This window comes from Phoca vitulina, unplaced genomic scaffold, assembly GCF_004348235.1.
Source record: "Phoca vitulina isolate PV1807 unplaced genomic scaffold, GSC_HSeal_1.0 scaffold77, whole genome shotgun sequence".
Classification (NCBI taxonomy): Eukaryota; Metazoa; Chordata; class Mammalia; order Carnivora; family Phocidae; genus Phoca; species Phoca vitulina.
The window spans coordinates 1,241,444-1,262,858 of record NW_022589780.1 but is presented as its reverse complement, the minus strand read 5'-3'; the positions used below and the strand labels follow the sequence as shown (position 1 = coordinate 1,262,858).

At 38.1% G+C, this 21,415-nt stretch overlaps 1 protein-coding gene across 1 annotated transcript in view; it reads left to right on the top strand.

Moving 5' to 3' along the window:
- The first annotated feature begins 46 nt into the window (after positions 1-46).
- The window catches only part of KIF4A (kinesin family member 4A), a 114,877-nt gene continuing 93,508 nt past the window's right edge, over positions 47-21,415 (top strand). Inside the window, exons 1-7 of the mRNA XM_032393880.1 lie at positions 47-134; positions 469-609; positions 720-834; positions 3,763-3,953; positions 5,329-5,421; positions 8,384-8,550; positions 8,793-8,887. Of these exons, the coding sequence (XP_032249771.1) occupies positions 490-609; positions 720-834; positions 3,763-3,953; positions 5,329-5,421; positions 8,384-8,550; positions 8,793-8,887 (781 nt within the window). The 5' untranslated portion in view covers positions 47-134; positions 469-489. The remainder of the gene's footprint in view (positions 135-468; positions 610-719; positions 835-3,762; positions 3,954-5,328; positions 5,422-8,383; positions 8,551-8,792; positions 8,888-21,415) is intronic.

Below are 21,415 nucleotides of genomic sequence, written 5' to 3'. Positions count from 1 at the left end.
CCGTCGTGCGTGCTCTGCCCGCAATCTGTCTGCGCTCCGATTGGCTGGCGCCTCAGGGACCGATTTGAAACTTGGCGGTTAAAGCTCCGGTTGGGACAGGGCGGCGGGAGACCGGGGAAGGGACGTTTAGTTCGGTGAGTTGAGGGAGCACACCTTAGCTCAGGATCTGCCTTTCCCGGGACGCTGGGGTTTTGGTTCTTTGTCGTCATCTCTGCTGGGGGTTTCCTTTTCATTTCAGACTCCACTTCGCTCTCTTCAGAGCGTAGGGCTTGACGGGCTGTGCGGTCGTGGCCAAGTCTGAGGGACAGTGACTCTCCGGAGGCAGCGATCCCGCTGGGACGGGGAGGCTGCCACCGCTACCGCTGAGTTCCGTAACCCATCCCACCCTCCAGGGCGGGCCGGAACTCCCACCCCTCCCGACCTACCAAGATTCATCAGCAAGTATCTTTTCTTTTTTCCCCTCCGCAGAGACGGTGCTGCGATAGGATCATGAAGGAAGAGGTGAAGGGAATTCCTGTAAGAGTGGCACTGCGATGTCGCCCTCTGGTCCCCAAAGAGATTAGTGAGGGCTGCCAGATGTGCCTTTCCTTCGTACCCGGGGAGCCTCAGGTGCGTACGAGAGTCCTGGGCCTGCCTCTGAACAGCTGGGGCCAAATGGCAGTGAGGGGCGTGGTCTCGCCTTTCAAGTTTTCTTACTCCTTGTCCCTTGCCTTCTCTAGGTGGTGCTTGGTACTGACAAATCCTTTACCTACGATTTTGTGTTTGACCCCTCTACGGAACAGGAAGAGGTCTTCAATACAGCAGTAGCACCACTCATAAAAGGCATATTTAAAGGTAAGGCTATTTAATTCTTCCACCGGTTCTCGAGCATATGTTTTGTGTCAGCCACTGTACATGGGTGCTGCAAATAGGGGAATAGATGAAACATGAGTCCTGCCTTCAAAGAACCCACAGCCTGGGAACTAACTCAGTATCATTTGCGAAAATCTGTACCCTTGATGCTAGTTTTATACTGTATTTGCTTTCTGTGGTTCAGCCCATCTTTGACTTGTATATATATTTTTGTTGGTTTGTCCTGGAACTTCATTCAGTTCTAAGCTCTTTCATGGGTGCTGAAGATGATCAGTTTGCCAACCTACTTAAGGCCCAGGTACTCTGAAGCCTGTTGAGGATTCAGAGAAAAGTTACATAGCTTCCATGCCCTGGAGGAGTTCAAAGTCCAGGAGTGGGAGTGGTAGTAGATGACTACATACGTAATTTTAAGTACATAAAAAATTTTAACCTTTTTGCACTTATCTTTAAGAAAAAATATTTTAAAAGTTAAAAATACACAATAGAGTAAGTCCTGCTATAGAAGTAGCACTGCTTTCCAAGTGTTATGAAAACCAAAAGGATGGCACTAACTCTGCTTGGGGGATTAGGGGTGAATTTCACAGCATGGGGAACCTTTGAGCGAGATCTTGGATGATGAATAGAATTCTTTTAGGTGAAGAATATTTCCTAAAACCCCTGAGTACTCTGACCAGTTAATAATCTTTATTGAAGAAGCTAAGACTTTAGTGTAGTTGAAGACCATAGCAGTAGAGTAGGGTTCTAAAGAAGGGAGCAGTGCCTGAGAGATGTTTAATTATTGTTATTCCAGTACAGAGGTTATTCAGGATTCAAAGCAGAGGTCTATGTAAAAGAAGTTGAACCACAGCACACCAGTCCCTTAAAGATAAAAGACACATTTGTACATTATGTAGTCTTACTTTGCATCGAAAGAAAAATGCTTTCCAGCAATATCTCTAAGTGAACTTCCAGCATCTATTTAAATTTTTTTTCCTTTGATAGGGAACTCACTGACTCACAAGGTGGTCCCATTGATTGAATTTTGGACAACTCCAATTGCACTAGATTATATAGAGATGAAATTTGCTTCCCTATAATTTCTACCCAGTGATGTTAGTTCATCCCTCTAGGCAAATTCACATATTTTTCCCACTTTTTAAAATGATGTTATGGCTCAGGACACACTGAACACTTTGTTTCAAACTTTTAAAATATTAAAGCAATAATGTCAAACTTAGAGAAATGTTGCAAGAACAGCATAAAAAACTTTTTTCCTGAATCATTTGAGATGGATTGTTGACCTGATGCCTCCTGAATACTTTAGTGTATATTTGCCACACTCAAGGACTTCCTCCTACATAACTACAGTATAAGCATATAAGCATCAAAATCATGAAATTAGCATTGCTACATTACTACCATCTAGTCCTCAGACTTTGTTCAGGTTTCACCAGTTGTCCCAATAACATCCTTTAGAGTAAAAGAATCTGGTTCAAAAGCACTTGTTATATTTAGTTGTGCTGTCTCTTTATAGTCTCTTTCATTCTAAAGTTTTTTCAGTCTTTTTTTTTTTTTGGTGATCCTGACTCTTAAAGACCAGTTGTTTTGTAAACTGTTTATCAATTTTGGTTTGTCTGATGTTTACTTATGATTGGATTCAAGTTGTATATCTGTACCAGGAATATCACAGAAATGATGCTGTATTCTTCCCATTGAATCCTATCACCAACACATGATGATTTGTTTCATTACTGCTGATGTTCATTTTGATTATTCGATTACAGTGTTATCTGCCAGGCTTCTCCACTATAAAGTTAATCTTTTTCCTATTTACACATTTGGAAGACAATTATGTGATTCTGCCTAAGTCTCTTCTAATTAACCATCCCTGTGTCCTTTAGCTATTCTGGAAACAGTATGGTTTCCAGACCCTTCATTATCTGGTCATCTTCCTCAGAATGTTGCTTCACAGCTCAGTAAGAGCACTATAGTTTTATACTTTTATCTTAACTTGGGAATCTGAGAATTAAATTATAGTCTTTAGAGGAATATGAAGTAGATAGTGATTCCAATATATATGTTTGGTTAACATTGCTCTCAGTTGCAAAGACACAGCCAATATTTTCAACATCATCCTCTTGTACTCTGAATTCCCAATACCAGAGAGCCCTGAATATTTTGGGGAAAGTACTGAAACTTGGTTTCCCCAGTTATTACTATGTACACATATCTGTGGTATTGTAGAAGATTATGGGATATTATTCTTTTGCCTCATGGTCATGCCAGGTGATACTAGCTATTTATTACAGTGAAAATCTTGATGTAACATCTTATGATCTTTCAGAATATCAAGGAAGGTCTTCATTTAGACAAACAAGTTCTTTTAAAAAGAAAAAAAAAGTGCCAAGGAGCCTGATAATATGGTCCAGATGCAGTCTGAGAGTTTAGATAAGGAGTGGATGCTTTCACTGATCGTAAAAATCAACTTTGTTGCCTTTTCAGATGAAGACTGGTCATCAAAAACATATATGTTGGAATCCCTTCTATTTATGCAACTTCTAAGACTTTCATTTAATTCCCATAATTTAGAATTGCTAAAAGTAGAATTATAAAGCTCTGAATGGCTTTTTGGCAGTGAGTCGGCCACCTTTATTATCTCAGTCTTATCTTTAAGTGTTTTACTTCCTAGCTTTTAAGGGCAATGAAGAGGGGCACACATTCTGGCGCTGGTATTTTTCTTCTTTGCTGGTTTGGAGAAATGCAAAATCCTGGCATGCATATAAGTTTTCTCTGTGTCTGCTATTCCTAAGAGACCCCTGTCTTAAGAGAGCAGTCTCAATTTTGTTGCAAGTAATTGCTGAAGGAAATGGTGTATATTGATTGGATGAAAATATTTGAGTACCACTATGCATGTGATTTCTATTTTGCCAGGATACAATGCAACCGTCCTGGCCTATGGGCAGACTGGCTCTGGAAAAACCTATTCAATGGGAGGTGCATACACCGCAGAGCAAGAGAATGAACCAACAGTTGGGGTCATTCCTAGGGTAATACAATTGCTCTTCAAAGAAATTGATAAAAAGAGTGACATCGAATTTACTCTGAAAGTGTCATACTTAGAGGTAAATGATTTATCTTTAATTATACTGAATTCAAATGTATCTTTGGATAGAAAAAATAAATCCAAATTGAGTTTTTTTCTGGCATGACTCAAATTAGTAAATTGCATTTTTAGTAAATTACATTTTAATAAATTGATAGAGAAAATTTACTGGCTCAGTTGGAGCTGGCTCCTGCCCAGTTCTTTTCTTGTCAGAATAGTCTGTTTAATCTGATTGTTGGAGGAGTTGGCATTGCCGCATAAAAAGATGATAGGAGTTCTTTAATTCCAATTTGGCCTCTGCTGCTGATTCCCTGTAGCGTCTGCAGAAAAATATTTGATTTTCCTTTACTGTTTTGAGGCCTGAGTGATAATGCTTCTACTTCAGGAAGAATGTTATAAAAAATGGGTGAAGTATTGAGCTGTGTGATAATAGAATGTGTTTATTCAACAGATGTTATTGAATACCTACTGTGTTACAGGGCCTGTTCTAGGTACTTGGAACATATCCGTGAACAAAACATAAAAATCCCTACCCTTGTGTGGTTTTCATTCTAGTGAATGTCACTATACAACTGGATTGACCAGTTATATCTAACCTCATGACCTCAAACACATGTTCAGGAAATTTATGGGTTTTGGGAAACTAGCTAGTTGGTTCCATAGCAGTGATATCTTTAACGAGCAATGATTAAACTTATATAATGTAAGCATGAAATTATATATTGTATGTGAATACTCCTTCCTGGAGTTGAATCTTAATACATTAATAGGTATTGGAGGTATAGAGTTGGAAGGCAGGGAGTTAAACATCATTAAGATTTAGCCTTCTTGAATCTCTTGATTAACCCAGTTATGGTCAGGTAATCAAATGTAAAAATTACTTAAGAACCTGGTAGGTTAAATTGCAGCAACAGCAATAATAGCAAACAAATATGGTGCTTGCTATGTGCTAAACACTGTTCTAAATACTTAAAGTTCTGGTGGTTGAAATATTGGTTGCCACTTCTCCCATGTGCTTCCCATTTCCACCCTCCACTAAGGACCCGTTACTTAAACATTGTAGCAAAATCAGGGAAGATGATGCTGTTATGGTACCATCAAAGAACTGAATTTGGGCACTCAGGTAACTTTTCATTGTGTCTGCTATTCCCAAGAAACTGTCCTAAGAGAGCAGTCTCAATTTTGTTACAATGAATATGTGAATTCATTCTTGTAAGTATCAAATGGTTACCTGTGAGATTAAAGGCCTTTTCTTAATTATAAAAATAATATGTTGTAAACTATTTTTTAATACAGAAAGTCACAAAGAATTTTAAAAATCACCTATGATCCCACCACCCCAAGATTATCACTGTTAACATCTTGTTTTTACCACTTCATTTTTAACAATACAGATTTACAACGAAGAAATCTTGGATCTTCTATGCCCATCTCGTGAGAAAGCCTCTCAAATAAATATACGAGAGGATCCTAAAGAAGGCATAAAGGTGTGTTTGTCTCATTTGTTGTTACTGAAAAATGTTGGCCACTGCTAAAGTTCACATCCCTTTTATTTGCCACTGTGGTTTTAAATGGCTACTGACATCTCAGTCTTTCAGATTTTGTGTGATCCTAATTTCCCTTGTTAATCTAGAATTCCTAGATGGGAGCTCTTGTGGGGAAGGAAGTTTTATCATCTTCCTGTTCCCTGTGGAAGGAATGCTAATATCAACTAAATATTTATTAATTATTTACAGAGTTCTAAGCCTGGGCTATTCAGTACAATAGCCACTAGCCACAAATGGCTAAACTTAAGTGAACTAAGATATAATGAAATTTAAAATTCAGTCCCTTCATCACACTAGCCACATATCCCAATAGCTACATGTGGCTGTGGCTACTATAGGACAGCACAGATATAGACCATGGTCACAGAAAATTCTGTTGGGCCAGCACTATAACAGACATTATGCTAGGCTTTGGAATGATATTTAAATAGGAAAAAATGAAATAATATAAAAAATTTAAAATTCATAAGTACCACAGGAAGAAGAGATCACTTATATGAGAGGCTTCTGTCGTATGGTTTAGATGCAGGATGAGGAGCTATAGCTAAACAGAAAATTTGAGGCAAGGTTGGGAGTTTTATATATGGGAGTGGACCAAATCCAGAAGCCGGTATTGAAAACAGGCAGAGCTTGGGTCTAGCTCCAGCTTGAGTATTCAGGGAGAGAATCCAGGGCTGGAAGTGGATGAGAGTAGGTTATATAAATGGGAAAACTTGGTAAAATAGTGTCTTACCCATCTTCTTCCCCTTCCTCTCTTCACTGCATGGAAAGATGAAGGTTTAGGGTACAGGTGCTTGAAGAGCAGGCGTGCTTCTGATTTTTTTTTCCTTCTGGGTTATTAAGTCATTAGCCAGGTATTAAAATAAAGGCTTGAAGGATCAGACCTATTTTGAAAGCCTGATGGGGTGCCTGGGTGGCTCAGTCGGTTAAGCATCTGCCTTCGGCTCAGGTCATGATCCCAGAGTCCTGGGATCGAGCCCCGAGTTGGGCTCTCTGCTCAGTGGGGAGTCTGCTTCTCCCTCTCATTCTCCCTCCCTGCTCTCCCTCTCTCTCTCAAATAAATAAGTAAAATCTTAAAAAAAAAAAAAAAAAAAGCCTGATAAACTTGGAATACAGGAAGACAATTTGGATAGTGGGGATAAGAAACCTGGGCAAAATGCATGCTATCACCAGAAAGAATGTTGGTACTGAGCCAGGTCTTGACCCAGTTCCAAGATCTTTTATATGCCCCATGCCAAGGCAGGAATTAAATCCCAAGCATTATTTGAGGTACAATTTTCAATACAAAAAAGGATGTGTTTTTGATTTAAATCGGGGTGGGTAAGGACAAGTTTGTGAACACTCTTCAGGTGGGATAGATGGAATATAAGTAGAGAGAAAAGAAGTAAGGGTATTCTTGTGTAAGGAGTAGCTTAAGCAGAAAATATACTCCTTGGGTTAGTAAGACTAGACCAGTCTGTCTGGATTCGAGGCTCTGGGTTGAGAAGTAATAGATGTGTTAGGACCAGGTTATGAAGCCAGGCTAAAGCTTCATGTGTTCCATCCCTGTGGACAGTATATAAGCGAGACTGCCATGGCCACTTTTACCAAGTTTTTATCTTATGCGTATCTCTCTCCAACTGTGTTAGCTGCTGGACGTTAGGAGAGTGTCTTAAAATCTCCTCGGATCCTCATTATCTAGCACAGAACTTAGTAATTTGGTGACATTTTCAGAAGCAGGATTTTAGGAAGACTAAACACAAGTGGCTTGAAAAGGAGACAGACTGGGATGAGGAAGGCCAGTTGGAGAAACTTTGCCTTCTTCTTCAGGCATGAAGTAAGATTGGCCTGGAAGAGGCAGGTAGATGTGGGAAGGAAAAGGAAGCAATGGATTCAAAAGGAAAATGGCTAGGAGTTGGTGACAGATGAGGTATGGCGAAATGGGAGGAGAGGAATTGAAGGTGAATCTGAGGTTTTGCGCATAGAGATACTAACAGAAGTGGAGAGAATCAGTGCTGGTGGAGGGAAGATGAGTTTGGTTTATAATTCACTGTTTACAAAGTATAAGTGGCAGGCAATTAGAAATGAAGGACTAGAAATTAGGGCCACAGATGTAGATCTGGGAGCTATGGAGTAATAAAACAATAGCATATTTGGGCTAGCAGGGTCTTCATAATCATCAAGTTCAATCTCCAGAGGCTCCAAGAGATTTTAACGTGTACAAATTATCTTGGGTAGATACAGTACCAAGCGTAGGACCCTGTTTTCCTGCTGTTTCCCCTAGTGAAAATGAAGTCTAAAACCGGTCAGAGGTATAGGGAGGGGCACAGGGTCACATGGAGAAAGTAGCAAAGAGAAATACTGTAAGTATTTGTGTTGCCCTTGCTGTTCTTGGGGCCAAAGCTTACCTTCACTTAGGAGCTCCCCAGAGGGCACCTATCCGTTGCTCTATCCTAAAATCTAGAGATCTCTTCTAGCTCTAGTGTTGTCTGGTACCCTTGTTTTGGAAGTCCCTAGGGGAGATTAGGGACCTTGGTTTGCTGTGATCATAGAGTTAGTTAAAACAGTCCTTATCACCACAACTGTCCTATTTATTGAGGTTCTATTGGAACATCAAAGCATTATTATTTTTTAAAAATTTTTTTAATTTATTTATTTGACAGAGAGAGATATAGCGAGAGAGGGAACACAAGCAGGGGGAGTGGGAGAGGGAGAAGCAGGTTTCCCGCCGAGCAGGGAGCCTGATGCGGGGCTCGATCCCAGGACCCTGGGATCACGACCTGAGCAGAAGGCAGACGCTTAACGACTGAGCCACCCAGGTGCCCCTTGAAGCATTACTTTTTAACCTGCCAGTCCTTCTATCTCTGATGAAGTATGTAAAGCGGAATCCTAAGGGCATTTTTTTTTTCTTTCTCTGAATTAGATTGTGGGACTCACTGAGAAGACTGTTGTAGTCGCCCTGGACACTGTTTCCTGTTTGGAGCAGGGCAACAACTGTAGGACTGTGGCCTCCACAGCTATGAACTCCCAGTCATCCCGATCTCATGCCATCTTTACAATCTCCATAGAGCAAAGAAGGAAGAGTGACAAGTAAGTTGCAGTTCACAGTTTAAAGAGTCAAAATTGTTAACAGTAGTTCTACCAAAGTTGAATATTAAGTTGCTTCTTCAGTGCGTTTGACAAATCATCGGCCATCAGTACCCTGAGCACTGGTAACTAGTGGAGCCATTTTGACTGACTTGAAAGAAAACCAGAGCCAGCAGGTCGGCTTTGACACTCAGCCACCCTCAAGCTCACATGCCGTTCTCATTTGTGTCTTCTTGTCATCACAGGAATAGCAGCTTTCGCTCCAAGCTGCATCTCGTAGACCTTGCTGGATCAGAAAGACAGAAGAAAACCAAGGCTGAAGGGGACCGTCTGAAAGAGGGTGAGAGAGCTTAAGGCCACAGTTGTAGATGAAAACTTCTAGTACTCTTATTGTGTCATTGGTGTCTTGACAGAAATATTTGAGGTCATATTCTAACAGTAGCTACAATTCAAGTTCAAGGCTGATATCAGAAATAGTGAAAACCTGTTTCTTTCCCTTGCACTCATTTTCTAATTTAGGTATGAGATTTGGATCTGGCCCTTGGTTTGATTTCATCTGGTCCAGGCAAGTTTTATTTTTGTTTGGTTTGGCTTGGTTTTATCCCCAACTCCTTATGATTAAAATCGGTCTCCTGATTCTGTCATCTCAAGTATTCACTATCCTTCTCAGATATTGTCACTTATAAACCTCATCAGCATGGTTTCCATATCTTCATTTAAGCTGTTGGATATAAATGATGAAGCTCCTAAGGCTAGAAGAACCCCATGGTGATTGCTATTAGAGACCTTAGTCTAGCATGATAGTGGCCTGGTAATCTGCATGCTTTGGGAATGATCTTTCAAGTGATTATTAATCTAACAAAAGTTAACAACCAGCCCCTATTTCTCAATTTTGTGCTTAAGGATCTCGTAAAAGATTTTGCTAAATGCCTTGCTAAAGTTCAGATATACGAAGTCTGCCATATTTCTCTTAGCTACCAGTTTAATGACATTACAAAAAAGAAATAAGGATTAGCCTAAATTGATTTCTTCTTAATGACTTCAAGCTGGCTTCTAGTGCTTATTCTTCCATTTCTAGGTTCTTGCAAGCCATCCCTGTGATCATCCATCCCATAATCTAGAAGACTTTTATCAAACTTACCAGTCTGTAATTTATGGAATTAACTTCTATTTCTTCTTCTTCTTCTTTTTTTTTTTTGAAAATTGAAATTACATCTGCCCAGTCTTCTGGAACATCTTTCTCTGTGATCCCTCAAAGATCGCTGACATAGCTTCAGCATTCTCATTTGAAAGTACTCTCCATTTCCTTGGCTATAATTCATCTGCTCCAAGATACTTGAACTCCTGTTAAAGGAGTCGAGTTCTCACTTACTACCTCTTTACTCATATTGGGCTGCACTTCCCTCTTGGAAACTGAGAATGCAGGAGCAAAAATAGTAATTGAGGAATTTTACCTCTGACACATATCATTATTATACTGCTAGCACAGGGCAGAGACCTAGTTCTTGCTCATTCAGCTTTTTGTTCTGAATGTATTTGAAAGTGCCCTTTTTGTTCTGTGTTTGCACTGTGAGATTTAGCCTTCTTAATACTATTTTTAAAGGTTCTTGTGCCTCTTTTTTTAGGTTTACAGTTCTGAGTTTTTTTTAACAGCTTTATTGAGATATAATTCACGTACCATAAAATTCACCCGTTTAAACTGTACACCCATTTAAACTGTACACTTCTGTGGATATATTCACAGAGTTGTGCAACCAGTACCACAATCTAATTTTAGATCATGTTTATCACCTTCAAAAAGAAACTCACCCTCCATATCATTTAGCAGTCACTCCACACTCCTAGCTCCTTCTCTAGCCCTAGGCAACCATGACCTGTATTTTATATAAGTATAATCGTACAATATGTGGTCTTTTGTGACTGGTTTGTTTCACTCAGCATAAGGTTTTCAAGGATCATCCGTGTTGTAGTGTGTAGCAACACTTCGTTCCCTTTGAATGCTGAATCATATTCCATTGTGTGGTTATACGTTTTGAATGTTTGTCCATTCATCAGCTGTATGTTTGTATGAATGTTTGTCCATTCATCAGTTGTATCCAATTTCGCTATTTTGAATATTGCTCTGTGAGCATCTGTGTATAAGTTTTTGTGTAGACAAATGTTGTAATTTCCCTTTAGGTATACACCTAATTGTGCAATTGCTGGCTGGGTCATATGGTAACTTTTAAGTGTCTTTTTTTTTTTTTTTAATTAAGATGTAACTAATATACCATAAAATTTACCCTTTTAAACTGTACAATTTGGTAATTTTTGAGTATATTCACAAAGTTGTGTATCACCACAGTAAATTTTAGAATGTTTTCGTCACCCAAAAAGAAAACCTGCACACATTAGAAGTCATTCCCTATTTTTCCTCAACCTCCTTCTGCCACACCCCCGGCCCCACCTATCTGTGACTAATGCTTTTTCTGTCTCTACAGATTTGCCTGTTGTGGACATTTCATACACATCTAGTCATATGATATATGGTCTTTTGTGACTGGCTTCTTTCACTTTAACAGTGTTTTCAAGGCTCATCCATGTTGTGTAGCATGTATCAGTACTTCATTCCTTTTTATCGCCGAATAATATTCTACTACATGAATATATTAATATATTATTATTACACGTTCATTATCAATACTTATTAATATAATTTGTCCATTGATGGACATTTGGGTTGCTTCCACTTTGGGTTATTAGGAATAATGCTGCTATGAGCATTGCTGTACAAATTTTTAAGTAGACATCTGTTTTCATTTCTCTCGGGTATATACCTAGGAGTGGAATTGCTGGATCATATGGTAACTCTGTGTTTAACTTTTTGAAGAACTGCCAGATTGTTTTTCACAGCAACTGCACCACTTTAACATTATCAGGATTGTTATCCTTAGAATTCTAATTCTAAAATTAGGGTTCTAATTTTCCCATATTCTTACTTTTATTATGTCTTTAATGGGAGCCATCCTAGTGGGTGTAAAGTGATACCTCATTGTGGTTTTGGTTTGCATTTCCCCAGTGGCTAATGATGTTGAGCATTGTTTCGTGTGCTTATCAGCAATTTGTGTATCTTTTTAGAAAAATGTTCATTCAGATTCTTTGCCCGTTTTTTAATTGAGTTATTTATCTTTTTTATGGTTGAGTTATGTATGTTCTTTATACATTCTGGATACTAACCCCTTATCAGGTATATGCTTTGCAAATGTTTTCTCCCATTCTTTGGGTTGTGTTTTCACTTATTTTTTTTATTTTTTTAAGAGATTTTATTTATTTATTCATGAGAGACAGAGAGAGAGAGAGGCAGAGGGAGAAGCAGGCTCCCCACTGAGCAGGAAGCCCGATGTGGGACTCGATCCCAGGACCCTGGGATCATGACCTGAGCCGAAGGCAGACGCTTAACCATCTGAGCCACCCAGGCGCCCTGTGTTTTCACTTATTGATGGTATCCTTTGAAGCACGCAATTTAAAAAATTTTGATGAAGTCCATTCATCTAGTTTTTTTCTCTTGTTGCTTATGTGTTTGGTGTCATACCTATGGAAAATGCCGAATCCAAGGTCACAAAGATTTATGCTTCTGTTTTCTTCTAAGAGCTTTATGGTTTTAGATGCTGTATTTAAGTCTTTGATCCATTTTGAGTTAATTTTAGTATATGGTGTGAAGTGGCAGTCCAAAGTTCAGTCTTTGGCATATAGATAGTTATCCCCACATCGTTTGTTGAAAGACTATTCTTTCCCGCTGAATTGTCTTAGCATCTTTGTCAAGAAGCAATTGAACTCTCAATTCTATTCCATTGATCTGTATGTCTATCCTTATGCTGGTACCACACTGTCTTGATTGCCATAGCTTTGTAGTAAGTTTTGAAATCAGGAAGTGTGAGTGCTCCAACATGGTTCTTTTTCAAGATTGTTTTGGCTATTCTGGGTCCCTTGCATTTCCGTATGAATGTTAGGATCAGCTTGTCATTTTCTGCAAGGAAGCCAGCTGGGATTTTCATAGGGGTTGTGTTGAATCTGTGTATCAGTTGAAGAAGTATTGCCATCATAACATTCAGTCTTCCAATTCACGAAAATCAAATGTCTTTTTTTTTAAGATTTTATTTATTTATTTGACAGAGAGATAGAGAGCACAAGTAGGCAGAGTGGCAGGCAGAGGCAGAGGGAGAAGCAGACTCCCGGCTGAGCAGGGAGCCCAACGCGGGGCTCAATCCCACGACCCTGGGATCATGACCTGAGCCGAAGGCAGCCGCTTAACCTACTGAACCACTCAGGTGCCCCTCAAATGTCTTTCTGTTTATTTAGGTCCTCTTAAATATCTTTGAATAATTTTTTTAATTTTCAGTGTATACGTTTTACACTTCTTTTGTTACATTTATTCCTAAATACTTTATTCTTTTCAATGCTGTTGTAAATGGAATTGTTTTCTGAATTTCATTTTCAAATTGTTTATTGAGCTTTGTATAATGATCTTGTGTCTGCAACCTAGCTGAACTTGCTTGTCAGTTCTAATAGGTTTTTAATGGATTCTTTAGGATTTCTGTATACAAGTTCATGTCATCTGTAACAGAGATAGTTTTCCTTCTTCCTTACTGGTCTGGATGCCTTTATTTCCTTTTCTTGCCTAATTGTCCTGGCTAGAACCTCCAGGACAATGCTGAATGGAAATGGTGAGAATGGATATTGTTGTCTTGTTCCTGAGTTTAGGGGAAAAGCATTCAGTCTTTTACTATTAAGTATGATGTTAGCTATGCGGTTTTCATAGATGCCCCTACCAGGATGAGGAATTTCTGTCTATACCTAGTTTGTTGAGTGTGTTTATCTTGAGTTTGTCAAATGATTTTTCACCATCTGTTGACATGATCACATTATTGTTTTTTATTGTTCATTATTCTGTTGATTCGGTTTATTTTTTTTTAAAGATTGATTGATTTGAGAGAGAGAGAGGGTGAGCATGAGAGGGGGGAGGGTCAGAGGGAGAAGCAGACTCCCCGCTGAGCAGGGAGCCCTATGTGGGACTCGATCCTGGGACTCCAGGATCATGACCTGAGCCGAAGGCAGTCGCTTAACCAACTGAGCCACCCAGGTGCCCCTGTTGATTCGGTTTATTGCATTCATTGATTTTTGGATGTTAAACCAATCTCGTATTCCTAGAATAAACCTAACTTGTTGTCTTTGTATGTTTAGTGACTTTCTCGGACTAATTCTATAATTCCCAGTAGTGTGCAGTCACAGAAGTGTGTGCTTAGTTACTTTAGTGGTTAGCTAATCATTTGTCTCAGACTTCCTTAAATGCCTTGAACTGTAACTCTTTTGCATTTGCCTAGGGCTCTGTGTTATGTGTTGGGGCTTGTCTCTAACACTCAGGCTCTTTACAACTCTATCTTAGTCTTCACTTCTTGAACAGGGCCTCAGCGTCAGCCAGGGGGTGCAAGATAAGGGCTTTTTAGGTCTTTCCTGACATTTTTAGGTCTTTCCTGAGCATGCACACAGCTTTCTAGATTTCCAGAAATATATCAGAGCTTTTTAAAGCCTCCTGTGGACACTTCATTCCCCACATCCTTCCTTTTAAGTTTCCAAGCAGGCTCTTGTTTAACTGTGGCTATTAAGTTTGGTGTGTATCATCACCAGATATTTTTCTATACATAAGTGTGCATGTACATGTAGTAATATATTTGTTATATGCCTTTAAAATTTTGGTATTGCTAAATTAATTTACTCCCTTTGAATTATACAAGTAATACATGAATAAATTCCTAATATAAAACACAAGCAATGCAGATGAAGATAAATCATGCCCCCCCCACATCCCCACCCCCCGCCTTGATTTCCCTCCCAATCCTAATCTAGGTGTAACCACTTTCACCTGCCTGTTTTTTTTTTTTTAACCTGGTGTTTCCCTATTGTTTTTAAAGACAAATGCTATCATCAGCATACTATTTTTCAACCAACTTTTGTCTCCTAATAATATATCTTTGAGGGGCGCCTGGGTGGCTCACTCGGTTAAGTGTCTGCCTTTGGCTCAGGTCATGGTCCCAGGGTCCTGGGGTCAAGCCCTGCCTCGGGCTCTCTGCTCAGCATGGAACCTGCTTCTCCCTCTCCCTCTGCCTGCCATTCTGCCTACTTGTACTCTATCAAATAAATAAAAATCTTTAAAAAAATGTTTTAAAAATAATATCTTTGAAATTTTTTTGTACCACTGTATAAATCTGCCTCATTTTTATGAGTGCTATATAGGATTCCACAGTGTACAAAGTCTACCTTGTTTATTTATTCCTGTTTTGAATGACATTTAGGTTGTCCGGTTTCTAGCTATTGTAAAATGATGCCTTAGTCAATAGCCTTGTATGTGATATATACTTGAGAGTATTCTCTAGATTACATACCGGGTAGAGGAATTGCTAGGGTGAAGGGCACACACATTTGAGATTTTAAATACTGCTAAATATTGTTCTCTAAAATGTCTGTCCCAGTATGCGTGCCACCTCACTATATGAGAATGTTTCCCTGTACTGTTGACAATATTAGATATTATTGACCTTTTTTATTTCTATCTTGAACATTGCATGTTATTTAAAAAAAATTGTCTTTCCCCCAATTACTTGTGAAACTGAGCATTTTTTCATGTTATTGGCCATTTCTCTTTCCATTTCTGTGAATTGCCTGTTCATATCCTTTGCTTATTTTTTTCTTTCAGATTGTATTTTTGTTGATTTTAGAAGTTGTTTATATATTCTAGCTATTAATACCTTGTTATGTATATTACATATATTTTTTCTCAATCTCATTTTTTAATTTTGTAATCTTTTCATTTATGTTTTATGTGTGTGTGTTTTCCTATTTTTTTTCTTGAGGTAAAATGTATATGCAATAAAACGCACATATTTTAAATGTTCAGTTTGTTGAGTTCTGATAGTTGTATATGTACTTATCACCCAGTTTGGGTGTAACTATCACCCAAAACATGATATGGAACATTTCCATCTATCCCACAAAGTTCCCTTGTACCCCTTTCCAGTCAATCCACCCTACCCGCATTCCACCTTAAGCAACCACTTTCTTTCTGACTTCTGTCACCATAGGTTAATTTTGCATGTTCTTAGACTTCATATTAATGGAATCATAAATTTTTATGTGTCTGGCGTCTTTTGTTTAGCATAATGTGGTTAGGGTTTTTTGGGGTTTTTTTTGAGATTTGTCCATGTTCTTGCTTTGATTAATAATGTGTTCCTCTGTGTTGCTGAGTAGTATTCCATTATATGATTATACCACTACTTGTTTTTCCATTTTCCTGTAGATAGAAATTTGGGTTATTTCCAGTTTTTAGCTATTATGAATAGGCTGCCTTGAACATTCATGTACAGGTCTTTTTGTTAATATGTTTCCATTTCTCTTGGGTAAATACATCAGAGTAGAGGAGGTAGATGTATGCTTAACTTTTTAAGAAAGTGCCTAATAATTCTCTAACATAGTTTGTACCATTTCATATCCCAGCAATGTATGAGAGTTCCAGCTTATCATATCTTCAAAGATGTCGGGGCACATGGGTGGCTCAGTCAGTTAAGCGTCAGCCTTTGGCTCAGGTCACGATCTCCAAGTACCAGGATCAAGTCCCACGTCAGGCTCCCTGCTCAGTGGAGAGTCTGCTTCTCCCTCTCCTTCTACCCCTCCACTTGTTTCTCTCTCTCTCTCTCAAATGAATAAATAAAATCTTTTTTAAAAAAAGATGTCTTAGAAACATTAGAGTGGGTGTCAAATGGCATCTCATCATGGTTTTAATTTACATTTCAAAGATGATAGTGTTGAGCCTCTTTTCATGTACTTACTATCTATTCATGTATCTTCTTTTTTGAAGTGTTCATTCAAGTCTTTTGCCCATTTTAACAAATTGAAGTATTTGTCTTTTTATTGATGATTTGTGGGAGTTCTTTATATATTCTGGATTGAAGTGTCAGATAATGTATGTTACAAATATTTTTTTACAGTCTGTGGCTTGTCTTTTTCATGATGGCTTTTGATGAGCAGAAATTTTAATTTTTATGAAGTCCAGTTTACCATTTCTTTTCATTAATGCTTAGAGCACTTGGAGTCTTGTCCATGAAATCTTTGCCTACCCAAAGTCATGAAGATAATCTCTTATGTTTTCTGCTTGAAGCTTTACAGTGTTAGCTTTTACATAGTTCTGTAATCTATCTTGAATTAGTTTTTGGTTATAAAGTGAGATAGGGGTTGAAGATCATTTCCCCAACTTCACATGGATATGCAGTTGTTCTAGCACCATTTATTAAAAAGAAGGCCCTTTAGCCACTGACTTGACTTAGTATTGTGGTGTATTGAGTTGATGATATGTGTGGGTCTATTTCTGGACTCTATTCTGCCCTATTAGTGTATCTGTTTATTCTCAAACCCTTTAATAGATGTAGTTTATAGTATATTTTCATCTCTGGAAGGGCAAATTTCTCCTCACTTTTCTTTTATCAGAACCATTTTGATTACTTTCTCTTCCAGATGAGTTTTAGAATCAGGTTGTCAAGTTCTATGAAAAATTACAAAATACAAATTATATAAATTCTGAATTCAAAGTATAGATTAACTTGAGAATTGTGCCTGCCCATCCAGGAGCATGATCTCTCCGTATTTACTCAAGTCTTTCATGTCTTTCAGTAAGCTTTTGCAGGTTTCTTGGTATAATTCTTACACCACCTGTCTTGGTAGGCATATTCTGGCATATTATAGTTTGTGTTGCTATTTTGAATACCTCTTTTTCATTTTATTTTTTTAAAAAATTGATTTTCTTTTTTTAAGAGAGATTGAGCTTGAGTGCGAGTGAGGGTGGGGGGGGCAGAGAGAGAGGGAGAGAGAGAATCTCAAGCAGGCTCCACGCCCAGTGTAGAGCCTGATGTGGGGCTCAATCTCACGACCCTGAAATCATGACCTGAACCTAAATCAAGAGTCAGATGCTTAACTGACTGAGCCACCCAGGTACCCCTCTATTTTATTTTCTAATCCTGTCTAGGGAAAGTATTATTTTTCAAATTTTGATCTTGTATCTTGGCACATTGCTGAATTGCTTTCTTAGTTTCTTTTTTTTTAAGATTTATTTATTTATTTTAGAGAGAGAGCACGCAAGTGGGGGGAGGGGCAGAGGGAGAGAGAGAGAGAGAATCTCAAGCAGACTTCCCACCAATTGCACAGCCAGGTGTAGGTCTCAGTCTCACAACCCTGAGTTCATGACCTGAGCCAAAACCAAGAGTCAGACGCTCTGACTGAGCCACCCAGGCACCACGCTTTCTTAGTTTCTCATCATTTGGATTTTCTAGGTGGATATTCATATTATTTGCAAGTAGACACTTTGGCCTCTTCCTAACATTTATACCTTATTTCTTTTTTCAGTACAAGATTGAATAGTACCAGTGAGAGTAGCCATTCTCATTTTTTTCTGTTTTTACTCGAGCCATAATGTTGCTAGTGTTTCACCTTTAATTATCACTACAGTTCTGGCAGATATCCTTTATCAAGTTAAGGAAGTAACTTTTTATTCCTAGTCTGCTAAGAAGTACATGTTTTCAGTTTTTTTATTTTTTAAATGATTTTATTTATTTATTTATTTGAGAGAGAGAGCATGAGCACAAGCAGGGGGAGGCAGAGGGAGAAGCAGACTCCCCACTGAGCAGGGAGCCTGATGCGGGGCTCGACCCCAGGGCCCCGGGATCATGACTTGAGCTGAAGGCAGACGCTTAACCGACTGAGCCACCTATGCGCCCCAGAAGTACATATTTTTTTTAAGATTTTATTTATTTATTTGACACAGAGAAAGAGAGAGAGTGCACACAAGCAGGGGGGAGTGGCAGGCAGAGGGAGATGCAGACTCCCCGCAGAGCAGGGGGAGCCCAATGCAGGACTCGATCCCAGGACCCCGGGACCATCACCTGAGCTGAAGGCAGTTGCTTCACCGACTGAGCCACCCAGGTGCCCCAGAAGTACATATTTTTAAAATAAGAAATGAGTGTTGAGTTTTATCATTGATTGGGAATTAATGATCATGTAGTTTTTCTTCTTTTAACCTATTGTTAGAATGAATTGTAAAAATAACTTTTCTATCACTGAATCATCCCCTATTGACCATTATAAATTATTCTTTCTGTGCATTGCTGAGTTTCATGTACTAGTTTTCAATTTAGGACATTTACATATATGTTCGTATGAGATAGTGGCCTATAACTTGTTTTCTATGTGTGCTCCCCTTGTCCAGTTTCGGTTTGAAGGTTTTGCCAACTGTATAAAATGAGTCGGGAAGGAAGCTTTTGATTTTTTTCTATGCTCTGATACAGTTTATATAACATGGGAATTCTCTTTGAAAGTTTCTTGGATATTAGGTTCTCTATATCTGGGACCAGTTTTGATAATTTATATTTTCTTAGAGAATTATTCACTTTGTCTAGATTGTCAAATTTATTGGCATAATTTTGCATATAGATTTACTGTATATTTTTAATCCCCATATCTGTAATTATGTCTCTACTTTTAGTTCATTGATTATTATGTATCTTCTCTATTTTTTCTACCACATTTGACAGATTTGTTTATTAACTCTCCTTTTTTTTTTGTATTTTGTTTTTTTACTCTCTATTAATGACTTCCTCCTAAGTTGTTTTGTTATATTCATTGTATTGCTTCCTGAGTTGAAAGCTTTGTTCTTCTCTCTTTTTTTTTTTAAAGCTTTTCAAGAGGTCAAGATGGTATAATGAATCCCCAAATACCTGTCATACAGTTTCAACAATGACAAATTTATGACCAGTCTTGTTTCATCTGTATCCTAACCACTTTCTCCCTCCGATATTATTTTGAAGCAAATCCCAGATATATATATATATTTTAATTTCAGTTTGTATTTGGAAAAAAAAAAAAGAACTTTTAAGAATATAATCACCTAAAAATTATTAATAATTCCTGAACATCATCAAATATCTAGTCAGTGTTCACATTTCCAATAGTCTCATTGATTTTATTTATTTGGATCAGGATCTATTTATTTGGATCAGGAGCAAAGTCCACACTTTGCTATTACTTGATAGGTTCTTTTCAGTCTCTTTTAATCTGTAGATACTTCCTCCATCTCTCCTTACCCCTCAACTTTCTATAATTTATTTATTGAAGAAATCAGGTTGTCTTACAGAATTTCTTGTAGTCTGAATTTTGCTAATTGCATATCCCCAGGTAGTTTTAACATGTTTCTTGTTCCTCTGTATTTCCTACAAATTGGTAACTGGATCTAGAGGCTAAGTTACATTCAGGATTGATTTTTTTCTTTTATTTGAATATGCCATTTGATTATTTCTCTTTTGGTAGCATAGCTCATTTGTTTTCAGTTGTTCTTATCTAAAAAGATACATTTAAAACTATACATTTTCCTCTCAGTACCACCGGATATAATCTTATAATTTTGAGAAATAGTCCTCTATTAATTTCTAAATTAGATATTTCCTTTTTCATTTTTCCTTTAACCTGAGAGTTATGTAGAAGGTGTTTTTATGTATCCTATTGTTGTTTATTTCTGATTTATTGCATTATGATCAATGAATATGTATGATTTCTTCTTTTTGAAATTTGTCCTGATTCTTGTTTGGTCTTTGTTAATAGTCCATGTACATTTGAAAAAAGTATGGGGCGCCTGGGTGGCTCAGTTGGTTAAGCGACTGCCTTTGGCTCAGGTCATGATCCCGGAGTCCCGGGATCGAGTCCCGCATCGGGCTCCCTGCTCGGCGGGGAGTCTGCTTCTCCCTCTAACCCTACCCCCTCTTGCACTCTCTCTCTCACTCTCTCTCTCAAATAAATAAATAAAATCTTTAAAAAAAAAATGAAAAAAGTATGTTTTTTGTTGGGTATGTAGTTCTATATCTGCCTATGAGATAAACTCTTTAATTATATTATTCAGCTCTTTCATGTTCTTTCTTGTTATTTACTTAGTATGTTATTTTGTGACAATATGACCAAGGATTTGTCAATTTCTCCTTGTATTTCTTTATTTATGCATTATATATATGGATTTTTATGCATTATATACACATTTTTTGCAGCTATTACGTTTTTATTATTGAAGCATAGTTGACGTACAATGTTATATTAGGTTCAGGTGTACAACATAGTGATTCAGTGACTTTTTTACAAAGTTTTACGTTACTCGGTGCTCACCCTGATAAGTGTAGTTACCATCTGTCACTCTACAATGTCATTACAGTTATATATCTTGAAGCTATGTTGCTAGCTGCATAAAGTATCATGGCATGTATCTTCTCAGAGGATTATATCTATTTTATCTGATTAATACTTTTTCACTTACCTTCTTTTTGTTAGCCCTCACCTGGTATGTCTTTTTGCATCCCTTATCGAAGTCATGTAGCTTGATTTCATTCATCCATTCATTCATTCATTCATTCGTACATGATCCGATGTTCTCTTTTAACAAAAGGTTTTCTTCTGCATATTTTCATGTTTGTGTTTGGACTTATTCCCGCCATGTCATTGGCTACCAGGCCAGGGACCTACTCCTACCAGTTACCATGGACTCCTATCCCAAGGCTCCCTCCTGTTTGCTGAATCCACTACCTTCAAGTCTGCACTACCCCTAGTGTTGGTGCCACCTTTTCACAGTGGTTCTCTCCTGTATATTTTTTTCTTCTGTTACTCTTATACATCTGCTTTCAATCTCTCAAGAATTTTGCAGTTTCCAGTCCACCAGTGATAGATTCATGGGTGGTTGGTAGCTTGTCACTTGGCAGCATCTTCAAAGACTTTTAGGGGCTCTCAAAGGATTTTCATTCATTTGCATTAGAGT